Here is a 22,041-nt window from a genome sequence, read left to right on the forward strand (position 1 = left end):
AAACATGAAAACAAAAATGAAAAAAATAGACCATTCATAATAAAAAAAATAAACAGTTAAACGGACAAAAATAAAATAATTTCATATAAGACGTATTATATTGCTTATGATATAATTTTTAAAAAATGTCAACAAATTTATGCATTTTTAAAAATGATAAATGATGGTATATATATAATTTTTTATTACATATAAATAAAAGTGTTTATAATTATCCGTTGAAGATTTTTAAAATATATTTCACAAGATTTTTCTTTTTTATTTTTATACAATCTTGTATCATACATATATACAATGTTGGAATGGTCACATTTTGGATTTCTTTCATAACACCCACATGTTTTATTTTAATCAAATAGTTTCATTGTATTACGAAAAAAAAAACATGCATTTTAAAGATTGGCTATTATATAAACGCACACATATATGTAGAAATAATAGCATTCTTATAAATCTTAATATATTACCATTTTAAACACCTTTGAATAGACTCATTGAAAGGGGCAATTCAATTTTAAACCATTTGGAATACGAACTATTTTTAATCGCTGAAAGTTCAACTTGCTGTTTATGTAATTCGTTAAAGGTTTTTTTTGTATTTTGTCTTTTTTTATCACAAAGGAATGTTTCTATCACAACTAGCTGATTTAGGAATATCTTCCACTCGCAATTTTTTAGGGTCATCATCTAAATAAGTATGTGCATGTATTTATGAACAAACATTTTATTAAAAATAATATTTTCCTTATTATTTTTTTTTTCTCTTTTGCTATGATTGTACCAAACCTTGGAGACTCTCAAACCATTTTTCATTTACAAATGAAACACATTTCTACACAAAAAAATAAAATAAAAATTGTTAGTTTCATAAAAATTAGTAACAATTACAAAAGTTGTAATTACATACCTCATTATATTTATGTTCTGATAAATTAATTATCGCATATTGAATTATTTCGATTAAAACAACAACATTATCAACTTGAAAAAATCCTAAATTTGTGTAATTTTTTTTTATTATATCGGCTGTATATATTATACCTATTAATTTGAAAAAAATTGCACACACAAAAAGTTAATGTAACAATTTATTGTCCATATATTTATTGACAAATTCGAAATAAGCACACACACATATTTACTCTTTTTATTATATTACATTGTTCATTTCTTTTTGCACTCTTTTCAATTATTATTTTTACAAGATCCACAAAAGCTTGTCTGGAAACCCAGGTAGCCATATCGTCAGCTTGTTCAAAAAAAATATGTAATAAATAAAATTTAAAAAAAAATGTTGAGAATTAAAGATAAACCATTTCCTAAAATTTATTGCCAATATGAAATGTATTTTCTCTTCTAATTAACCAATTTACATTAACTTGTTATGCATGCTTATATGAATTAGGAATGCTTACCATTGGGCTTGAAATTAAAAATTTTTTCCAGTATTGTAGTTAGACAATTTTTAAATAAATTCTCAAAATCTTCATATTCTTCGATTTGATCTATAAAAAAAGGTAGCAAAATAAAGAAAATATTAACCTGTTTATCACGTACACATGCATATGCATAGACAGGTTAAAGAATGATTTGGTCTTACTAAAAAAGGCGCTAACTTGGGAAACTAGTTCTTTGTCAAATAAACTATTATTGTCATTATTTTGTGTGAACATAATTATAGGGTTTGTACAACAAAGTATAAGTTTGTCACTAAATATTTTCACCATTTTGTGAAGTATACAATTTTCTTTATCTTCATGCATATCATTGTTATTTAATTTTAGATGAAATTTTATTTCTGTATAAAGAAAAATTTGTATGTAAATGACAAAAAGAGAAAATATACATATCCATATAAGCACTCAAGCTGAATAAATAAAAATGCAATTGTAGAAAAGCATAAGATTCTTACTATTGTTGAATGTGTTCATAAAGGACACTAAAAGCTCATATTCGATACTTTCATAATTCAAATTGTTTATTTTACACTGAATGAGAATGTTTTAAAAATGTAAAATAACCAGACATTAAATGGTATATAAATAAACAAGTACATATATCTATACAAAACAAATGAAAAGAAACTGTTAAAAATGTGACATTGAAAAAAAATTTATGAAAAGTTTAATTTTATTTAAATAAACCGTTTTTGAATATCTCAGTGAAAAATCTTGAAGATTAAAAAAATGGATATTTTTATTTTCTAAGGTTAAATTATTTTTATCATCCAAACTTATATTATCCTTATTTCCTACTTCATATTCCTCATCGTCTTCATTACAACATGGTATGCTATTATTCGTTTTTACAACACTAAGAAGATTTGTACTTTTTTCATTTATAATATTTTTCCTTTCTGATAAAACCTTTTGTGCTTTTTCTAAAATAGTCTACATATAAAATTTGAACATATGATTTGTGTGCAACAATGAAATACTAAAACTATTCAAATAATAATGAACATATTTTTTGAATTTTTATGTTTTAACCTTTTTTAATTCTCTGTTTGTTAGCGCTTTTAAAATATCTTCGTTCATGTTTTTTGATAAAAATGATATATACTTTTTGTCATTTTTTGGAAACTCATATTTTATAATTAAAATATGTTACATAGACGTCTATAATATCTAAAGCAAACGCCTTGGGAAATTGTCTGTAAACATGTGCTATGATATAATTTCCCTTATATAGAATATGCTATAAAAATATATATATACTCTATTAATAAAAAAAATAATGGTGCTTTAAAAAGTAGGTAATATAAATTATATGCATGGGGGTAAGGTCTTTTAAAAATAAATAAAAATTATATTATGATTATTCATGATGCCTATACAACTTTATGTTTTTTTTCTGTGCAGAAATAAAGTAAAGAAAATAGATAAATAGGATGTTGAAATTTACTGAAATTGATTCATAAAAATTATAAAAAATATTTTATAAAAATTAAAAGTTTATTTTATTGTATTTTATACAATTTCTTGTAAACCACCAAAATAATAAATTATACATTCACGAGTGGTACAATATTTATGTTGAAAAAAATACCTAATGAATAATGCATGCTTACAAAGTTTAATATGGCATATATTTTTGTATATATATGCATAATAATTATTGTAAACTAGCAATATTTATATTCTCAAGCTTTAATGAATAAAATAAAAAAATAAAAATATAGTATTTTTCAACAATAGGCGAAAAATTGTAAATTAAAGATCTTAATTTGAATGAAAAAAAAACATAAAATTAAATAGGTAAAAAAATAATATATATTTACTATATATATTTTTTTATATGCAAAATTATATATATATATATATATTGTTAGAGGCCATATTATACATGTAAAAAAAGAAATAATGAAATAATTTCCAAATGCAAAATATTTATTTTAAAACATAGAAATATTTTGTATAAATTATGTGTATATACATATTATATACATAAAATGGAAATCCTGGTTAAAATACACTCAGCGATTTAATTTTGATAACCCATATTACATCGTTATTTATTTTTAACCTAAAAAAATCGATCTTGAATAGCTATTTTAGGAATAGTTTTTCTTGTTGTTTATCTTTTGGTAGACTACAAGGGGAATTATTACTAGAATAGTAATTGTTCTTGGAAGAGCCATTCCATATTCCCAACGTTTTCAACGCCGGTGTGGCAGCTTCTCGTTAAGTAATGTTGAATATTGTTGAACAAACGGATTGGTACACCCACAAAAAATACATATTACTATATTTGTTGAAAAAAATAACTTTATATATTTTATAGTTTTTTATGAAAACACAAAGTTCAAGCTAGCTAACTATACGAACATTTGGTTTAATAAGCTAAAAAAAATTATATATGTGTGTATATTTTATTATTGAGGTCATTGTATATTTCCATTTTCAATTTTCTTACCTATTCAATATGCCAAAAATGTAAAAATGTCTTTCTCTAATCCATAAAAAGTATGTATAAAATTATAAGGTGTTTAAGATTTATTATGTTTTTTTTTATCTAGCTAAAATAGTAGCATTAAATAATGGTAGTGTATTTTTTTTAATTTTTTCCTGACTGTTCATAATATTTTATTGTTCCAATAATTATTTCTTTTTGGCTATAAAAAAAATGGACAAAAAAATTATGGGAAATAATATATGGAAAATATTTTATTTCCTTTTTAAAAAAATAAATATATTTTTATAAACAAATAAATGATAATTACATATGTAGGAATAAATTAAATTTTCGATAAACTCTTTTTCCATTTTATGGTCTTATTAAATATACTTACATTTTTCAATGCAACTATAATAATAATTATTTTATTAGCATTTAAAAAAAATTAACATGCCCTTTTAACATTAACTTAAGAAGAAAAAAAAATCCATTTTTAGTATTAACAACATATTCAATAAAATTTTATAAATTAAAACTTTTATACATAACAAACAAATACATGGTGAGTACCATCCCTTTTAAATGTAGAATTTTTTAAAATTAATAATACTTAAGATTAAATTGTTTATTACGAATATATTTTTTATTAAGTTCATTACAAACTTAAGGCTGTTAATAAAAAATTAGAAATTCTCATTTTTTAATGAGATATTACCGTATGATGTTTTTTTTGAAAATTGTAAATGTGTTTTTTATTAAGAACGAATATAGTGCTATCTATATTTTGGAGTAACAATTCATATTGTACATAATAAATATGAATATATAGATAAATAAATACACACAATAACTCCCTTAATTTATAAATATTATGTATGTAGTTAAAAGACCCATATTCTCAATATATTCATTCATAATATTGTATTATTATTAATGGAAGATATATTTGATATGCTTGACGAAAACGAGATGGGCAACTTAATGATATATGGCATGAAGAAGGACACGGAAGATATTACAATGGAGAAATTTGCTGAAATAATAAAAAGCAGCAAGTATATAGTTGCCTTGACAGGGTCTGGAACATCAGCAGAAAGTAACATACCAAGTTTTCGAGGTTCAAATGATTCTATATGGAGTAAATATGATCCAAAAATATATGGAACTATTTGGGGATTTTGGAAATATCCAGAAAAGATATGGGAAGTAATAAAAGACATATCATCCGATTATGAAATAGGATTAAATCCTGGACATGTAGCTTTATCAAAATTAGAAAATTTAGGATATTTAAAATCTATAATTACACAAAACATTGATGGATTACATGAAGAAAGTGGAAATACAAAAGTAATTCCTTTGCATGGTAATATTTTCGAAGCATTATGCTGTACATGTAATAAAACTGTACAATTAAATAAAATAATGTTACAAAAAACATCGCATTTTATGCATCAATTACCACCTGAATGTCCATGTGGTGGAATATTTAAACCAAACATTGTTTTATTTGGAGAAGTTATATCAAAAGATTTATTAAAGGAAGCTGAAGATGAAATAACAAAATGCGATTTGCTATTAGTTATCGGAACATCTTCCACTGTATCAACAGCTACTAATTTATGTTATTTTGCCAGTAAAAAAAAAAAAAAAATTGTTGAAATAAATATAGAAAAAACGTATATAACGAATAGAATGGCTGATTATCACTTACTCGCAAAGTTTAGTGAGCTAGCCAATTTGATCAAAATATTAAAAGAGGAGAAATAATAATATATGCATATTTGTGAGTATACACAATAAGCTTTATTTTTATCATTTTTTTATTTCACTTATTTTTTTCGTAATTTTGTTTGTTTCGTTTATGTTATATATCCGATTTTTGATCAGCTGAGAATTTTTCCTTTAAATACAAAAAAATAGATTTCACTTTTTCATCATCAGGAACATCTGAATATTTATTTAGATGTCTATAAAATGTGCATAATACATCTAAAGATGCATGCATATTGTTGAACCATTTTTCCCACTTATCATAATTTATAGTGATATTGGGTTCTTCTAGATATATATAAATATTTTCATTGTTTATTTCTCTATTTAACTTTTTCAATACATGCTCTATTTCTTCCGATTTTTTAAGAACATATCCAATTATAATAAATATAAATATAGTACCACTTTTTGATAAAATATTATTTTGAAATGTTTTATTCATAAGATTAATTAGTTTTAATTTTTCATCCCCTATATTTTTTATAAGTTCTTCTAAATATTCAATAATATTTTTCATTGCTTCTTTAAAAGGTTTAAATTTATTATTTTTATAAATTAAATAAATACAATCTAATATATGGACAGGGTTTGTAAAGTATATATCACCATTCTCTTTAGTAATATTATTAATATGGTTTTGAATATTTTCTTGGGATTCACCTAATTGTGTGTATATATATTTTATAGCATCTTCTTTATTACAAGCTGCTACTATTTGTTCATAAAAAAAGTTACCTTTTTCCTTTATTAATGCTTTAATTGTTTCAATAGTATTCATTTTATTTTCATATTTTTCTTTTTCTTTTTTTAGATTTTTTAATTTTTCTTCATTTCTTTTTTGAATTTCTTCTTCCTCCTCTTTCGTTTTTATTCTTCCTTGATTTAATAATTCTTCTTCGTCTTTTTTTCTCTGTTTTTCTTGTAATAATTTTTGTTCGATTTGTTTTTTTTTTTCAATTTCATAATTTTCTTTAAAAACACTTAATTCTTCTTCAAATATATTATAAATTATTTCATACCGTTCTAATAATATATCTATATTTTTTATCATCTTTTCTCCATATATTTTTTTTTCTTCACATGTTTCATTTCTTCTTAGTTTTATTCTTGTTATAATTGGTTGAATCTTTTTTAATTTATTATCTAGTTCATTATATAGACTGAGTTTATTGAATACTTCCTCTTCCTTCGAGTTAAGTAGTTCACTGCAAATCGTTTTCATTTCTTCTATAGACATCTCCGCTACTTTGTAGTCTGTCATTGTATGTGCATATAAGAAAATGAATAAACAAATGAATAAACAAATAAATAAAAGCTTGGGTATATAACAATGGCTACGAATCCTTGTTTGCTCTTAGTTTAAAGAAATGCCATACCTTGGGCATATACTATATACAAGTTTTCTCGCGCTTTTTATTTTACACAATATTGCAAGCTATATAAACATTGCTCTCGTTTTTGTTATGAATCATTCTACAACGGATTTATATAAAAATTATCCTTACAAAATAGAATAAAAAAATAAAATATATATATGTATATATACTTATGTAACCGCATCCATACATGTATCAAAATTTTTCAAAATAAATCATGAAAGAAATATTTTATTTTCCCAAAACACCTGCTGCATATTTGATAATTATATGCAAATTCGATAAGCAAACTAAAGATGTTTAAAAAATTATTTTTTTTAGTTAAGGTTAGCTAACTGTATAGAATAATAATATTGCCCAAAATAGAAATTAAAAAATAAGAAAAATATGAATACCTAAAATAGCTGAAAAGTATGGCGAAAAAAACCGAATTAGCTATAACCCTAATATGCCAAGATTGAACGGTGAAACAAAATTTATTGTATATAGATTTACTTATTATTTAAATAAAGCCATCAAAAATATTCCTATGCTTTACAAGCATGATAAATATTATTCAGGATATGAGAAAAAACAAAATTATAAGATTATAAAGAAATATCAATAATAATATACGAATAAGTTATATGGTAGATATATTATGATAATTTTCAAGTTTAAAAAATTTACAAAATAAAAAAATATTTATAACGGAAAATATATATGTTACAACAAATAAGTAAAAAAAGAATTAGCAAAAGCTGAGATTAATAATGATAATAATTAATAGGTGTAAAAATATACACAACACAATAAAAAAAATTAATTAATTTTCAGTTCTCTTTCTGCTCGTTCCAATAAAGTTAAATTTTTCTGTTCATTGGGCCTAAAAATGGAAAAGAAATCGTAAGTAAACATTTCAGACATATTTTATATGCATATGTAAAACATATAGCTTGTTAAATATTCATGTGCGACTTACTGTTTGTAATCATAAAGGAGCTCGAATGAACCAGTTCCGATTGGAATATTTTTTCCTACTATTATACTTTCACTTATATTATTAATTTCGTCATTATTTTTAAAAAATGATGAAACAAATAAATGCTCGTTTGTTTCTTCAAATGATGCCAACATTAATGTACTTTGACGGGCCTTTTGTATACCAAATCTGTTTATACCTAAAATTTCTCCTCTAAAAAAAAAGAAAAATATAAAACATAATGAAAGTGCAACAAGAGAAATAAAACTAGTCTGTAAAAACACAAACTGATGAAATATGCCAGCATGTATGATCTTATAATTGTCTTACGTAAAGGCCATTATGTCAGCTAACAACATGATATGTCTTATGTCTATGTCAATACTATATGCTTCAATACATTTTTTAATTTCATTTATTATAGTTACTCTTGCTGCTTCGATTCCTAATACCTGCACAAGAATATGAAAAAAAAAAAGAAAAATATAAAGATACCAACACAAATAAAGCTGCATTATTATGATATACTTTTTTATGAACAAACCTGAAAAACGTTAATGACATGATTTGATATAATATGTTTGAAATCGACACCCTCTAAGCCAAGAATATAATTTAGGGCATTCCCTTCGACTAATATTGAATATTGTGTTTTTTTTTTTTTTTTTTTTTTTTGTTTTTTTTGATAATAATTATCTTTATCCTTTAAATCATTTGATGAATCATAATACTCTTCATCATACATTTCAATTTTATCATCAGTTATATTTTCAACATTTATTTCGTCAAAGTTTAAGGTATCAAGGTTGACTGCACTAAGATCAATCATTTCTTCATCCTCCTTTGAACTGCTACCACATAAAGTAGCATTATCATCACCGTATTGTTTTATACTTTTCTGTTCCGTTTTTATTTGGCCAGTTTCAAATTGCTTTACATAATTATGATCCTCTTTCAATTGGCTGTTCGATGCATCCATCACATTTTCGACTTTTATATATTGCTCTTCCTTTTCCAAATTGTTTTCACCAACATTTTCATCCTGAATAATATCAGTACTAGAAATGTGATTCTCCAAATTGTTTTCGTTACAATCACTTGTTTGTTTCACTGATTTATTATCAGACATATTTTCTGCATTATTTATAAATGGATTTATTTTGTTTTCTAATTCATTGTCATTATTTTCTTCCCCTTCATCATCTGTTACTTCAACTTCTTCCTTTTTGATTATACATCGTTTGATATCTTTATCACCATATACTAACAAATCTAATAAACCCTTTTTCAATGATTCAATTTGAAAAAATATAAATTCATCATTTTTGATAGAAATATGTAATTTATAATTATTTATAACATCAATATATATCTTGTTAATTTTAATTTTACTAATATGTGTTTGTTTTAATATAACATCTCTAATAGTATATGCATTAATATTTAAAAATAATTTTTGTATAAGTTCTTCATTAAATTTGATAGATATAAATATGCCTTTAGGACAATAATTTTCTTTTATATATTCACATATATCTCTTATTGATGTTTTTTCAAGTTTTGATTTCATCATTAAAGCAAAATTATAATTATCTTTTATACGTAAAGGGATGTTTAATATTGGAGTTTGAATTACATTCGATGCATTTATTATTTCTTTTATACGTGGTACACCAAGAGTAACATTCATACTAGCTACCCCAGCAAAATGAAAAGTTTTTAAAGTCATTTGTGTACCTGGTTCACCAATGGATTGTGCAGAAATTGAACCAACTGCATCACCAGGAGATGATATATACTTGAAATATTTGGAAATGTTGAAATAAATAAATATATATAACTGTTTTAAATTTATAAATGAATAATCATATATCATAGATCTATATGATGGATCATAAGAATTAAATTTTCCATTTGATTCTACAAAATTATAATAATCATTTTTTTTAATTAATTCAACACCTTTTTTATATTTAAAAAATTTGTATATATTTATAGCCTTTAATAATAACCATTTTTTTATTTCTTCAATATATATTTTCATCGTTTTTGTATTTTTTTGATGTGTTGGATTTTCTCTTTTAGATATATTTGTATGCGAATAAATATTTAAAGGGATTGTTTCCGTAACATAACTTAATAAAAAATTAGTCCATGTTAATATTTCATAAGGAAATAATATATAATGTTGTTTAACATCACATACTATTTCAAAAACACTAACAAATGCTATAATATTTTTAATCATCTGTTTGTAACATTTATTTTCATATAATAATTCACATTCAGTTATTTTGTCAAATATTTCTATATATTCATTTTTTATATTTTTATTAAAATTTATATTATTTTGTATATATTGATTATAGGAAATGTTCTTGTTATGATTACCATCTTTATATAAATGCATTTTAGATAGTACTCCCTTGTTTGTTGCAACAGCTGGATCATCTGTTTCGTTAACTTCTTTTGTTGCAATCCTCATTAACTGCCTGATAAAATTCGAATCATCCATTGATGGATAAAAATATTCATCTTTTAGTTTTTCTTTTATTTTGTTTATTTTATTATTTTCTTTTTTATATATATTATTTACAATTTCAATTTTTTTTCGAATATTTTTACTCATCTTATTATACTTATTATTTAAATATCTTCGTTCTATTTCATTTAAAAATAATATATCACTATTATTTATGTCATTATTTTTTATATAAGTTTTTTTTTTTAATATATTTATACATTCCACAATATTTCGGTACTGGTTAAGATGGTATGCTATTTCTTTAACCTTATTTGATGGTAGTATTGCTTGATTTTTTTCAGATAAAGTTATGTTTGCTTCATCGTCCATTCTGTTATGTTCCCTACTTTCTTCGCCACAATTTTCGCCAAGGACTTTCCCAACAAACTCTACATCATGTTCCAAAGGTATAAGTACATCACCTTCATTTATTTCTTTCATTTTTTGGGATATTTTGTTAATTATTTTTGATAAAAAAGATGAATTTTTTTGAAAACTTTCTGAAAATGGCGCCGAATCAAATGGATTCAAAGAATTCTTATTACATCTTGCTTGATCATCTGAATCGCTAGTAATAGAATTATCTTTTTGTATTTCCTTAGCAGTTTCTAATAAATCAGATTGTTGATTTTTTCTTGATTGATATAAAAATAATGTATGACTAGGAGATATCGAAATTATATGATTAAAAACTTTATCAAATTGATCCATGTATGTATGATTACTATCGATGTATGATGGGTTTAATGCATCATCTCCATATATGAATTGTATAATTTGTTTATCACATGATCTAACTGAATAATCATAATGTATAGATAAATCCTCTAATGCTTTCATAAGTCTTCTTTGCATATAACCAGTTTCAGCAGTTTTGACAGCTGTATCTACTAACCCTTCTCTTCCTGACATGGTATGAAAAAAAAATTCGGTTGGATTTAATCCTGTATAAAAAGAATTTTGAACGAACCCTCTACTTTCTGATCCTTTACAATGAAAATTAAAATGTGGTAACGTTCTATTAATAAATCCATTTTGTATTCTTTGCCCCGATACATTTTGTTGTCCGACACATGCAATCATTTGTGCTATATTTATTAATGCACCTTTTGCCCCAGAATTAAACATAATTAAAGGCTTATTTAAATGTGGCAAATATTGATTACATGTTCTACCTGCATCATTACGTAAATCATCTAAAATACTTTTTACTTTAATTTCTAATGTTTCTTCTAATGTACATCCTGGTTGAATTTGCATTTTTTTTTCATTATAAAGTATTATTTCTTTATTTACTTTTTCATACCCATTCAAAAGTAGGTCTCGCTTTTTATCAGTTAATATACGAGATGGTGTTACATCATCAATACCAATAGTCATACCTTTATTTGAAAAATATCGACTACTTAATTTTGAAAATCGATTCATTATTTGTAATGCTACTTGAGTTGAATTATTATGTATTAAATAATAAAATAATCCATATTTAGATGCACCTAGAACCTTTTTTCCTAATGATCCACAAATTAATTCTGATTTATAAAAACAAACATAAGAATCATCTCGTGATAAATATTTCAAATCTCCATTTTTTGTTGAATATTCTCTTTCTTTCATTTCAAAATTTATTATTGTATTTTCATTTTTATTTGGTTTTATTAAAACACTTATTAATTGTTTCCCTGTCCATAATTCTTTCGGTTTTAATATTGCTGGTACAGGTAATTCAATATCAATTTTTGCATCTGAAAAGTAGGAACACAATAAACAAAATAGATCCCTATCAAGAAATGTATCTTTATTTGTAATTACATAGGAAGCAGATAAAAAATCTTGTGTCAAAGCAATAATCACTTCTCCATTCTTTGGAGTAATTAAATTATGTTTTACATTCATTAGATATAAAGCTTCTGCTCTAGATTCTTCGGTTTGAGGTACATGTAAATTCATTTCATCCCCATCAAAATCTGCATTATATGGACTACATACACATTCATTAAAGCGAAATGTTTTATAATCCATAACTCGAGCTTTATGACACATAATTGACATACGATGTAAAGATGGTTGTCTATTAAATAATACAATATCACCATCACAAATATGTCTTTCTACTATATCACCAATTTTTAAATTATCAATTAAATATTTTTTATTTGCATATTTTAAACTAATTCTATTTCCTCCAAAATTATTATTACCACTAGTTTGATTTAGGTCATGATTTATATTTTTGTTAGAACCTGTATTTATTTCTCTACTCCTTTTAACATAACGTTTTACTATATCAATAATTGAATTTCCAACTTTTCCACCTTCACCATAATTCATATTAATATTCTTTTTTATAATATAATTAGCTCCTGGCCAAACATTCGAACCATTTCTTATTAACATTTTTAATTTTTCTATATTATATTTATTAACCGTTTCAGGATAAGTTAATCTCATTGCTATTATCTTGGGTATAACCACTTCATCTATTGAAATGTTTGGATCTGGAGATATGACAGTCCTACTTGAAAAGTCAACTCTTTTTCCTGATAAGTTACATCTAAATCTACCTTCTTTCCCTTTTAACCTCTGACATATTCCTCTACCTGGTTTCGAAATATTCTGTGTTGCTAATAATTGAGAAACAGCTGGTGAATCACTATTTATAAATCTTGTAACTTGTAATTGTAAAAATTCTATGTTCCCTAGAAATTGATTAGTTTGATAGCCATTAGTAGATTGATTATTTATAGTATTATTTAATTGTGCAATTTCTGATAATATACACGTTAAATCATCTTCTGCTGTTCCATGCTCATCTATAATTACTGATGGTCTTATTGTATTTGGTGGTACTATCAATGTAGTAATAATAAGTTTTTCTGGATTTTCTATATTTAATAATTTTATATAAAATGGATTTATATTTTTAAATAATTTTAATACATATAAACTATTTAAATCTTCTTCCTTTATAACTTGTTTTCCATTCTCTTTTACTTTAACAATATGTTTTAATTTCATAAACTGATCCAAACTTGGTTTTATTATTTTTTTTATAACACCTTGTGGACTTCCACATTTATAACATCTATTAACCTTTTTGCAAATGTTTAATATTCTCTTAAAGAATTGTCTTTTAAAAAGTGAATCATCAATATTTTTTTTTTTTTTTAAATTAGAAAAAAATTCGATTTTTTCTAATGGTAATAATATATGAGAGCATGTTTTACATATACAATATAATATATGAATAATATATTTATAATATCCTATATGAAAAACAGGATAATTTAATTCTATATAACCAAAATGACCTGAACAATTTATTAATTTTTTTTTACATGTTTCACATATAGAATTACTTTTATGTGCTCCTAATCTTAAATCTAATACACCATATGGATAAGGTACACCATTACTATTATTTTTATACATCTCTCTATTTAATATTTTAACTTCTGAATATCTTATTATATCTTCTTTACTCATAATTCCAAAATTTATACTTTTGATTTCATAATTATTTTTCACATCCTTTACAAAATTTTTCTTCATACTTTTATGGTGGATGAGTGCCTTTAGTTCATCGAGTTTTATATTGTTCGCCATTTTTCTGAACTCTTTTTAATTTTTATATTTTTGTTTATGCATTCTCTGCAAACTTGTAACCCAAGAAGATGGTACCCCTTCGTACCTCTTCCGATTTTATTTTTCGAAGCTCTGACGAAAAATCATTCCGACCCTTCTCATATACAAAATCAAGGTCGTTTTATCTGATATTGCAAATGTATACAAATATGCTTGGTCTTGTACGACGCCTACTGACAATATGAAATGACAGCACACAATGTTATAGCAAGTTGAAGAGCTACTATACTAGGCTGGCATGACATACGTTCAGTATATAATGCTTAAAAAGTAGAAAAATAAAAAAACATCAATTTAAACAAATTCAAGGTATAAAATATATAACCAACTTATAACTATTTTATGAAAATAAAAATCTGGAAAATTTCAAATTATACCTACATCATCAATCAACTGTTTATTTTAAAACATAGATCTACATGTATGTTATATAACTCAGTTTTTCAAAAAAAATTAAATATATACATACATTTTTTTATACAAAAAAAAAGGAAATTTATCAAATTAAAAATATTTCATTTGTTCTTTAAAATTGTTTAAAGATTTTTTTTTCATAAATTTATATTAAATATAAATTTGTAAAATTGTATACCCCGTGCAAATATATATAAATATATATTACCGCATACAATTTTATCCTATTTTTTTTTTTCATACAAATTTTGAAAATATATATATATAATTTGTTTATTCTTCAAACTATGTATCACATAGATATAAATAATATATGCATGTCATATTTTTATAAAAAAAAAAAAATATTTTTTAACTTAATTTTTTTCGATTTATTCATAAAATATGTAACGAATGAAAAATAATCGATAAATATATTTCACAAAAAGTTAAGAAAAAAAATACATACACATAAATATACGAATGTAAGTTTTGGTTTTTGTTATACTTCTGCTATTGCTATGAAGCTAACTTACTAATAGGTGGAAAATTTTATTTATTTTTAAGTAGCAATCATATGAAATGTTTTAAAATTTGTTGCAAATACGAATATTATATATTCCATGGACAATATTACAAAGTTACATAAATATAAACGGATTTTTTTTATTTGGTTAATTAAAAAAATACAAATAAACAAAGCGCTCGTTCAGTGTGGTGGAAATACTAGTAGCCACATCGTACGAGGCATTCATCATTTGGTAGTGCTCGTTTTGTTTCTCTTCCTTTTCCCTGAGTAAAAAGCGGGTTTCACTTTCCATTTCAGCTTAGTAGGTCATTCAAAAGGGAAGGCAAATGAAAAGTCTAATGACCATGTTGTAGCTACGATGAAAATATCACATCACTGATCTTCTCCAAAAAACGATATTCCCTTTTGAATCCCCGGACACCATGAGTGTGTCTATATCGTTCACCACAACTGACATAACCGGGGCCTAAAAAAGATAAAAAACAAAAGTAAGATAATTACAAATGGTTAAACAAATTTACAGATAAATAGTGTACATATCTCGAGACTTACCTTGTGATGCTTCAAAAGGATGAGCTTATAATTGGATTGCGGAAGAAGAGAGCAAACATAAATGTTTCCATCTTCAGATCCAGAGACAAGCCATCCACCACCAAATTTAGTATAACAACTTCGAATAGGCAAAAGTGCATGATTGATTCGTATCCTATGCTTAACAGATAAGTTTGTTATAATTCCTTTATTTCCATACATACATTCAATTATTCCAATATGGTTATCACATGAATTTACAATAATCGTTGGTGGAGTATGAATATATTTTCTTGGTACAAACTTAATACAAGTAATAGGCAATAATGAGAACAGAAATCGAAATTTTATTTCTACTCGTTCATTATATAAACATTCTAATAAATATATAGTCCCATTTTTAGATCCAGCAAATATATTTAAACATGTATAATCCATTTCCAATGCTCTAATTTCACTTTCCACTTTAATTTTTTGATACACTTGCCCACTATTTAAATTCACTATTCGTAAAAGGGATGTACAATTTGAACATAAGAAAATATCTAAATTGGTTGGAAATAATAATACAGATAATGTTGCAGAAGAATCAGAAAAAACTTTTAATAAAAACCCTGTACTTACTTCCCATATTTTTATTGTTCTATCAATAGAAGATGATATTATTTTATCTTCGGAAAATGAAAACACTAAACATGTTATAGCTTTTTTATGTCCCGACAATTTTGATAATAAAACTGTTGACATTGAATTATCTTCCGATAATGTAAATGATGATTCATCTTTTATAGTATCATTAATATATTCCATTGTATTATTTTCATCTTGTTCTTCTGAATCACTTAATTCACTATTATTTGTTTCGTTATTTTGTAAATTATCTCGTTTTCTATTTCTCATAATTCCTTCTTCACGATTAGAACTGTTCATTACTTTATCTCCTTGAGCACGTGTTTGAAAACTATCGCTTTGCTCCATCTTTGTTCTAAAGCATTTATATATGTATATTACTCCATCTTTACATCCTGCTGCTAATATCGTATAATTTTTATTTATCGAATTTTGACCTATACATAAATATGTAATAGGTACATTACCTTTTATCATAATTTCATAAACAGGTTGTAATCCTCTTCCCAATTCTGCATTATACTTTTTATTACTATAAACATAATTATTATGAGGTAATGATTCACGTAAAAGTTGAACAACCTGTTTTTTTTTTCCAGCATTTGTAAAATATTTATCATAACTTTCTCGATAAATATTGCTTTCATTTTTTAAATAATTCATATTTTTATTTCCTACGTTTTCCACATCTTGTATGTCCCTAACCGAGGGTGTAGTACTTTGCTGGTGTAATAATTTTTTTTGATCGTCTTCTTGAACTTTATCCCCCTTGTTGAAGTATTGAAAATAGGTATCTGTTTTATCAAGTATAACCTTGTTTCCATTGTTAATATATTCCTTGTAACCACTTTCATTTTGACTCCAACGATAATTATCTGCTTCTGAATGACCAACCAAATTAGTGTCACTATTACTATGTGTATTAAAATGATTTGAATGAGTAAGCATTTCTTTTGAAATACTTTCACCAGATATATAATTATTTAAAAAGTAAGTCGAATTTGTTGTCATTCTATTTACATGTTCATTCACTATATCATAAATATCTAAAGCTCTAATATAAGTAGCATTACATGTTTTTGAAACTTTTTGAGCATATGAAACATCACTTACATTTGGATTTAAATTGATTTTCTCATTGAAAATATTTTCTAATAAATATAATGTTGTACCTTTTTTTACATTAATAAGTGATGCTTCTTGTAATAGATGTAAAGCGGGTATGATTGAATCTTTATTTGTAGAATCAAATACAATAATAATACAAACAGAATTTTTTATATATTCAAAAAGAATTTCTTCTGAATTTGTATTATCTGAATAACCACAATCGACTATTTTTATTTGAGATAATTTATGATTAACTATATATTCATTATAAATAGCATGATTAATATTATTATTTTCTTTTTTCTTATTAATTTTTCTTAATATATTTAAATTATTTTCATCACCAAGTCTTACAAATAAATCTTCCATCAAACTTGTTTTTCCTACACCTTTTGGTCCACATATTAAAATGTCTATAACATTATCTCTCGTTTTATTTCCAAATTTTGTTGAACTTTTATGTTCCCCTCGAAGTTTTGCCAAACTATTATCAACAAATTCTTTTGTTTTTTTCAATATTGAAGGTGTATGATTAGTATCAGATTTATTTCCCACCAAATTTTGTTCATACATTCCATTATACAGAATGCTATTTATCATATCAGAATGCTCTCTCTTTATAATATTGTGATCTTTTGATTCGCTAATTAAATTGTGTTTCCCTTTAAAATATGAAAATATATTTAACATTTTATTGTATCTCTCACTTAATAAAGCATTCTTTTTTACATATTCTTCATTTTGTATTTCTAATTTTTTTATTTTATCTAAAAGCTTGGACACATTATAATCTGGTATTGAATCTGTCTTCCTACTTACTTCGTTACTATCACTAACATTCGTTTTGTCTTCATGGGATGTTTTTTTTTCTGTATTTTCCTCTTTTTGCTTTAGTGATAGATTTTCCACTTTTTCTATCAAACTTTTTATGAGTGTTTCATTATTTTTATTAATTTGTTCAAGTACTTCTATTCTTTTTGTTAATTTTTGAGCATTTGCAGAAGCTTTTAATAATTTACTTTCAATTTCAACTTTTTCTGATTTTTCATTTTTCAATTCATTCATTAAATCTTGATTTTTTGTAAGTAAAGCACCAACTTCTTTTGCCTCCTCTTTGAGTCTTCTTAATTGTCTTCTTGCTAATATTCCTTTCCATTTTAATTGAATTTTTTTTGTTGATTCTATTAATTTTAAATATCTAATTCTTTCTTTCTTTGATTTCCATATTGCTTGTATTCTACTTGCATAATAATTTTCTCTATACATTTTATAAGACCTTCTTACTAAATACCCTCGAAAAGCAGACTGAATAATAATAGCACACCTTTTTTTATATAAAAATCGTTTTCTTATTGCATATGCATATATATAGGAACATATTAATTCCGTTGCATTTGCTATCATCATTTTTTTTTTCTTTAACGTAATTAGCATGCTTCTTATCCATCTTTGTATAGTAATAATTTTTTTTCTTAGTAGCTTATATTTTTTCTTTTCAATGTAACATTTATAATTTTTTTGTATTATAACTGCATTAAGACTTCGAAAATCTTGTCGCATAGTTAGTAAAATATTATATGCTTCGATTTTAAAAAAGCATAGAGTTTTACCAACGGACCATATAAATCTATCATCCTCAATTATGTCATTAATCAAATTATTTTCATTTTGCTTATCATTTTGTTTGTCATTTTGTTTGTCAACTAAATTTGAATTTTGAGAACACCTCTTTTTTAATACAGATCCATAAAATATATTTTCTTGATTCTCTTTTTGTCTAATCAGTTTAAGTGATTTAATATAGTCTTGTATTTTATTTCTATTTTCTAATTTCGATAAAATATAATTAACCTTTTCAGACAATGATTTATCATTATAATATTTATTAAAATCTGATTTTTCTTCTTTTGTTAATAAAATGTGATATTCATTTATACAATTTTGATGTGTTAATCGAACTGGATATCCAGCTCTACTAACTTTGATAGCTTGTAATACACCACCATATTTTAATTGTTCATTAACAGAATGTCTATCAAATATATCGGGTAAATTTTTTGAATTTGGTTTTATACATCTAATAAAATGGGGTTCTGTTTGATTTATTCGTGTCATTAATACATCTAACTGTTGTTTAAATTCACTAGAAACTGTTGCAAATCGTTTCTTTTCAGAACTTCTTCTTAAATATTTTTTAAATAAATTATGTATATATTCATTATGACTTTGTAATAAAACATTTTGTGCATCATCTGAAAGCTGATCTTTATTTTTTTCTAAAAATCCACATGAATTATATACAACCTTTCCAGCAAAATGCACAATAATAAAACTATTTGGATCCGTTTTTATAGATTCAAATCTTTTATTATTAACATGTTTTGAAATAATCTTATTACAAAATGTTCTATCCTTACCACCAGGTATAAAACTTTCTTCATCAAGCATACAAAATATTCCAAACGGTTTACTTTGTAATATATTTACACAATCTTTATTATCTGGAAAGTCTAATGAACTCCATTTGATTCCTTCCTCTATATATAATTTCTCTTCACACTTGAAAATAAAATTATTAAAAAAATATTGTAAACACTCGTTTGTATAATTTATACATAATTGTTCAAAAGAATTTAGTGGAAAAGATTCAAAACCAAATATATCTAAAACACCACAAAATAAATTGACATCTTTTATTAAACCTATTGATTCATTTGTTCTTTCAACTAACTTCAAAAATAAACAACCATAAATAGCTCTAGCTAAAGCATCACGTATATCACTAGCCATTGCTGAAGTAACTGGCTTTTTGAAATGCTCATTGTTAGCTATTATAGTTTTATAACATAATGCATCTTTTAATGTATCTACATCTATATCTAATAAATAAGCTGCATTTTTTAAATCCTCATATGTTGATTCTAAAATACTTGATTCTTCTTTCGTATCATCATTATTAAATAATATATTACCAATATATAATATACCCTCTAAAATTTTAAAAATTTGATTTTGTTCAATTTCATCTATACCTACAACCTGCATAGCATAAACAGTTGCTTCAAATTCTTCCAATTCATTAATATCATTTAATTCGTAAACACTTGATTTTGTTAAATAACGAAAATTCATATGATCCTTAAATCTTTTCAAATCTATTTTGATTTGTTTTACATTTTCCTTTTGTTTAAATTTGTTACAAGATGGGAAATAATAATATTCATCATCATAATTATCATCATTTTTTAAATTCAATTTTTGATTTTTATAATATTGAACAGCACTACAAAGCTGATAAAAAATGTGATAATTTCTTTCCCCTTCTTGTTGATCACATACTCTAACCTTCTCTAAAAGATATGTTAATATTTTTGCACCATATAGTTTTCCCTTTACATATCCATTATTACATATATCAAAATGTAGTTCTATATATTTTCCAAAACGACTCGAGTTATTATTTCGCAATGTTTTTGCATTACCAAATGCTTCTAACAATGGATTACTTTCTAAAACCTGCGACTCTATTAGAGATCTCTTTTTTATATCTGAACCCGCACATGCTAAAAATTTCATGACATATTTTGTTGATTCTGTTTTTCCAGCACCTGATTCACCACTTATTAATATTGTCTGGGATTTATTATTTTTACACATTCCTAAATATGCACTATTAGATGTAGAAAATATATGGGGGCTTTTAGATTTGATAGGCTGAATATGCTTCTCTAATATATTATCTGAATATAAATTTTTAATCTGTTTGAATGGGTTCACTGCGATAAGTATCGGACCAGTAAATGTATATATCTCATCGATATCAAATCGAATATTTAAACTATGCAAAACCGACGCCTCATGGAGGTGCGTCAGTTTTGTTAAATCCGGAGGTGCAGACAAACCATTAGAATTGAATATATCTGAAAAGGGCGCATATATATGTTTGTGAAAAAATTGGAATGCAAAATAAAGTAGAATCACACACGATTAATTATACTGTCTTATAAGTGGCAAAAGCAAAATGGAAGAAAATACAAACAACTTCAAAGTATGCAATGCTGGTAGTTTACCTGTATTGCGGAGAAAGAACTCATCCCCTTCTTTTAAATTCACAATTTCATCATCGTCCGTTTTTACAACAATACCCGTATCCTCTTTTATAATTTCTGCGCTTATCCATACCTAAGAAAAAAATTGCGAAAAAAAATAATTATATTTCAAAAAATATTATAGATATGTACATCTTCACCAAATTGATAAACCACATTACACTAATACATATATGGAGTTAAAATCGTTAAGTTACTTTTTCTTTGTGCCTAATAAATATTTTTGTTCCGACAACGCATTTACTCGTAGATTCCATTATACAACTTATTTACATATAAACTGTTTTTATATTTTTTATATTCACTATATTAACAATGTAATGCTTATTTTAATTTTGATCACAAAAATATATGATGCGCACATAAATATGGTGTCTTGAAAATCGGAGGAATAAATTCGATGTATATACAAATTATTATTTATAGTGTATTTTATATTATTGTTATTAAAAATTTTTGATTTTTTTAAATGGTGTTATTTAATTATGATTGGTTGTAGTCAGTTATACTGCTATGCAAAAATGTGATAACGTACTTGTGTTGTGTATTTTATATTTTTC

General features: G+C 24.5%; 5 protein-coding genes and 1 non-coding gene across 6 annotated transcripts; 2 read left to right on the forward strand and 4 right to left on the reverse strand.

The window, feature by feature from the left end:
* Positions 1 to 471: 471 nt before the first annotated feature.
* On the reverse strand, positions 472 to 2,537 carry PCHAS_1348300 (conserved Plasmodium protein, unknown function; the record flags this gene model as incomplete). Its single annotated transcript, XM_016799378.1, has 9 exons — positions 472 to 687; positions 782 to 832; positions 908 to 1,041; positions 1,160 to 1,249; positions 1,416 to 1,505; positions 1,601 to 1,798; positions 1,913 to 1,988; positions 2,145 to 2,390; positions 2,490 to 2,537. The coding sequence occupies 9 exons, from the start codon at positions 2,535 to 2,537 to the stop codon at positions 472 to 474; spliced, it is 1,149 nt and encodes a 382-aa protein (XP_016654675.1).
* A 1,012-nt stretch (positions 2,538 to 3,549) lies between these two features.
* Positions 3,550 to 3,763, forward strand: PCHAS_1348350. Its single transcript, XR_007844674.1, has one exon. It is a non-coding gene; the product is annotated as a Plasmodium RNA of unkown function RUF1 (non-coding RNA).
* A 1,067-nt stretch (positions 3,764 to 4,830) lies between these two features.
* PCHAS_1348400 (transcriptional regulatory protein sir2 homologue, putative) lies at positions 4,831 to 5,667 on the forward strand (the record flags this gene model as incomplete). Its single annotated transcript, XM_738307.2, has 1 exon — positions 4,831 to 5,667. One exon carries the CDS (start codon positions 4,831 to 4,833, stop codon positions 5,665 to 5,667), a length of 837 nt encoding a protein of 278 aa, XP_743400.2.
* Positions 5,668 to 5,764: 97 nt separating this feature from the next.
* On the reverse strand, positions 5,765 to 6,934 carry PCHAS_1348500 (PUB domain-containing protein, putative; the record flags this gene model as incomplete). The annotated part of the gene is made up of 1 exon (XM_738308.1): positions 5,765 to 6,934. One exon carries the CDS (start codon positions 6,932 to 6,934, stop codon positions 5,765 to 5,767), a length of 1,170 nt encoding a protein of 389 aa, XP_743401.1.
* Positions 6,935 to 7,850: 916 nt separating this feature from the next.
* On the reverse strand, positions 7,851 to 14,140 carry PCHAS_1348600 (DNA-directed RNA polymerase III subunit RPC1, putative; the record flags this gene model as incomplete). Its single annotated transcript, XM_016799379.1, has 4 exons — positions 7,851 to 7,914; positions 8,011 to 8,223; positions 8,341 to 8,462; positions 8,555 to 14,140. The coding sequence occupies 4 exons, from the start codon at positions 14,138 to 14,140 to the stop codon at positions 7,851 to 7,853; spliced, it is 5,985 nt and encodes a 1,994-aa protein (XP_016654676.1).
* Positions 14,141 to 15,468: 1,328 nt separating this feature from the next.
* On the reverse strand, positions 15,469 to 21,738 carry PCHAS_1348700 (myosin F, putative; the record flags this gene model as incomplete). The annotated part of the gene is made up of 4 exons (XM_016799380.1): positions 15,469 to 15,567; positions 15,654 to 21,292; positions 21,443 to 21,554; positions 21,679 to 21,738. The coding sequence occupies 4 exons, from the start codon at positions 21,736 to 21,738 to the stop codon at positions 15,469 to 15,471; spliced, it is 5,910 nt and encodes a 1,969-aa protein (XP_016654677.1).
* Between the last annotated feature and the right edge of the window lie 303 nt (positions 21,739 to 22,041).

The sequence above is a fragment of the Plasmodium chabaudi genome, assembly GCF_900002335.3.
Source record: "Plasmodium chabaudi chabaudi strain AS genome assembly, chromosome: 13".
Classification (NCBI taxonomy): domain Eukaryota; phylum Apicomplexa; class Aconoidasida; order Haemosporida; family Plasmodiidae; genus Plasmodium; species Plasmodium chabaudi.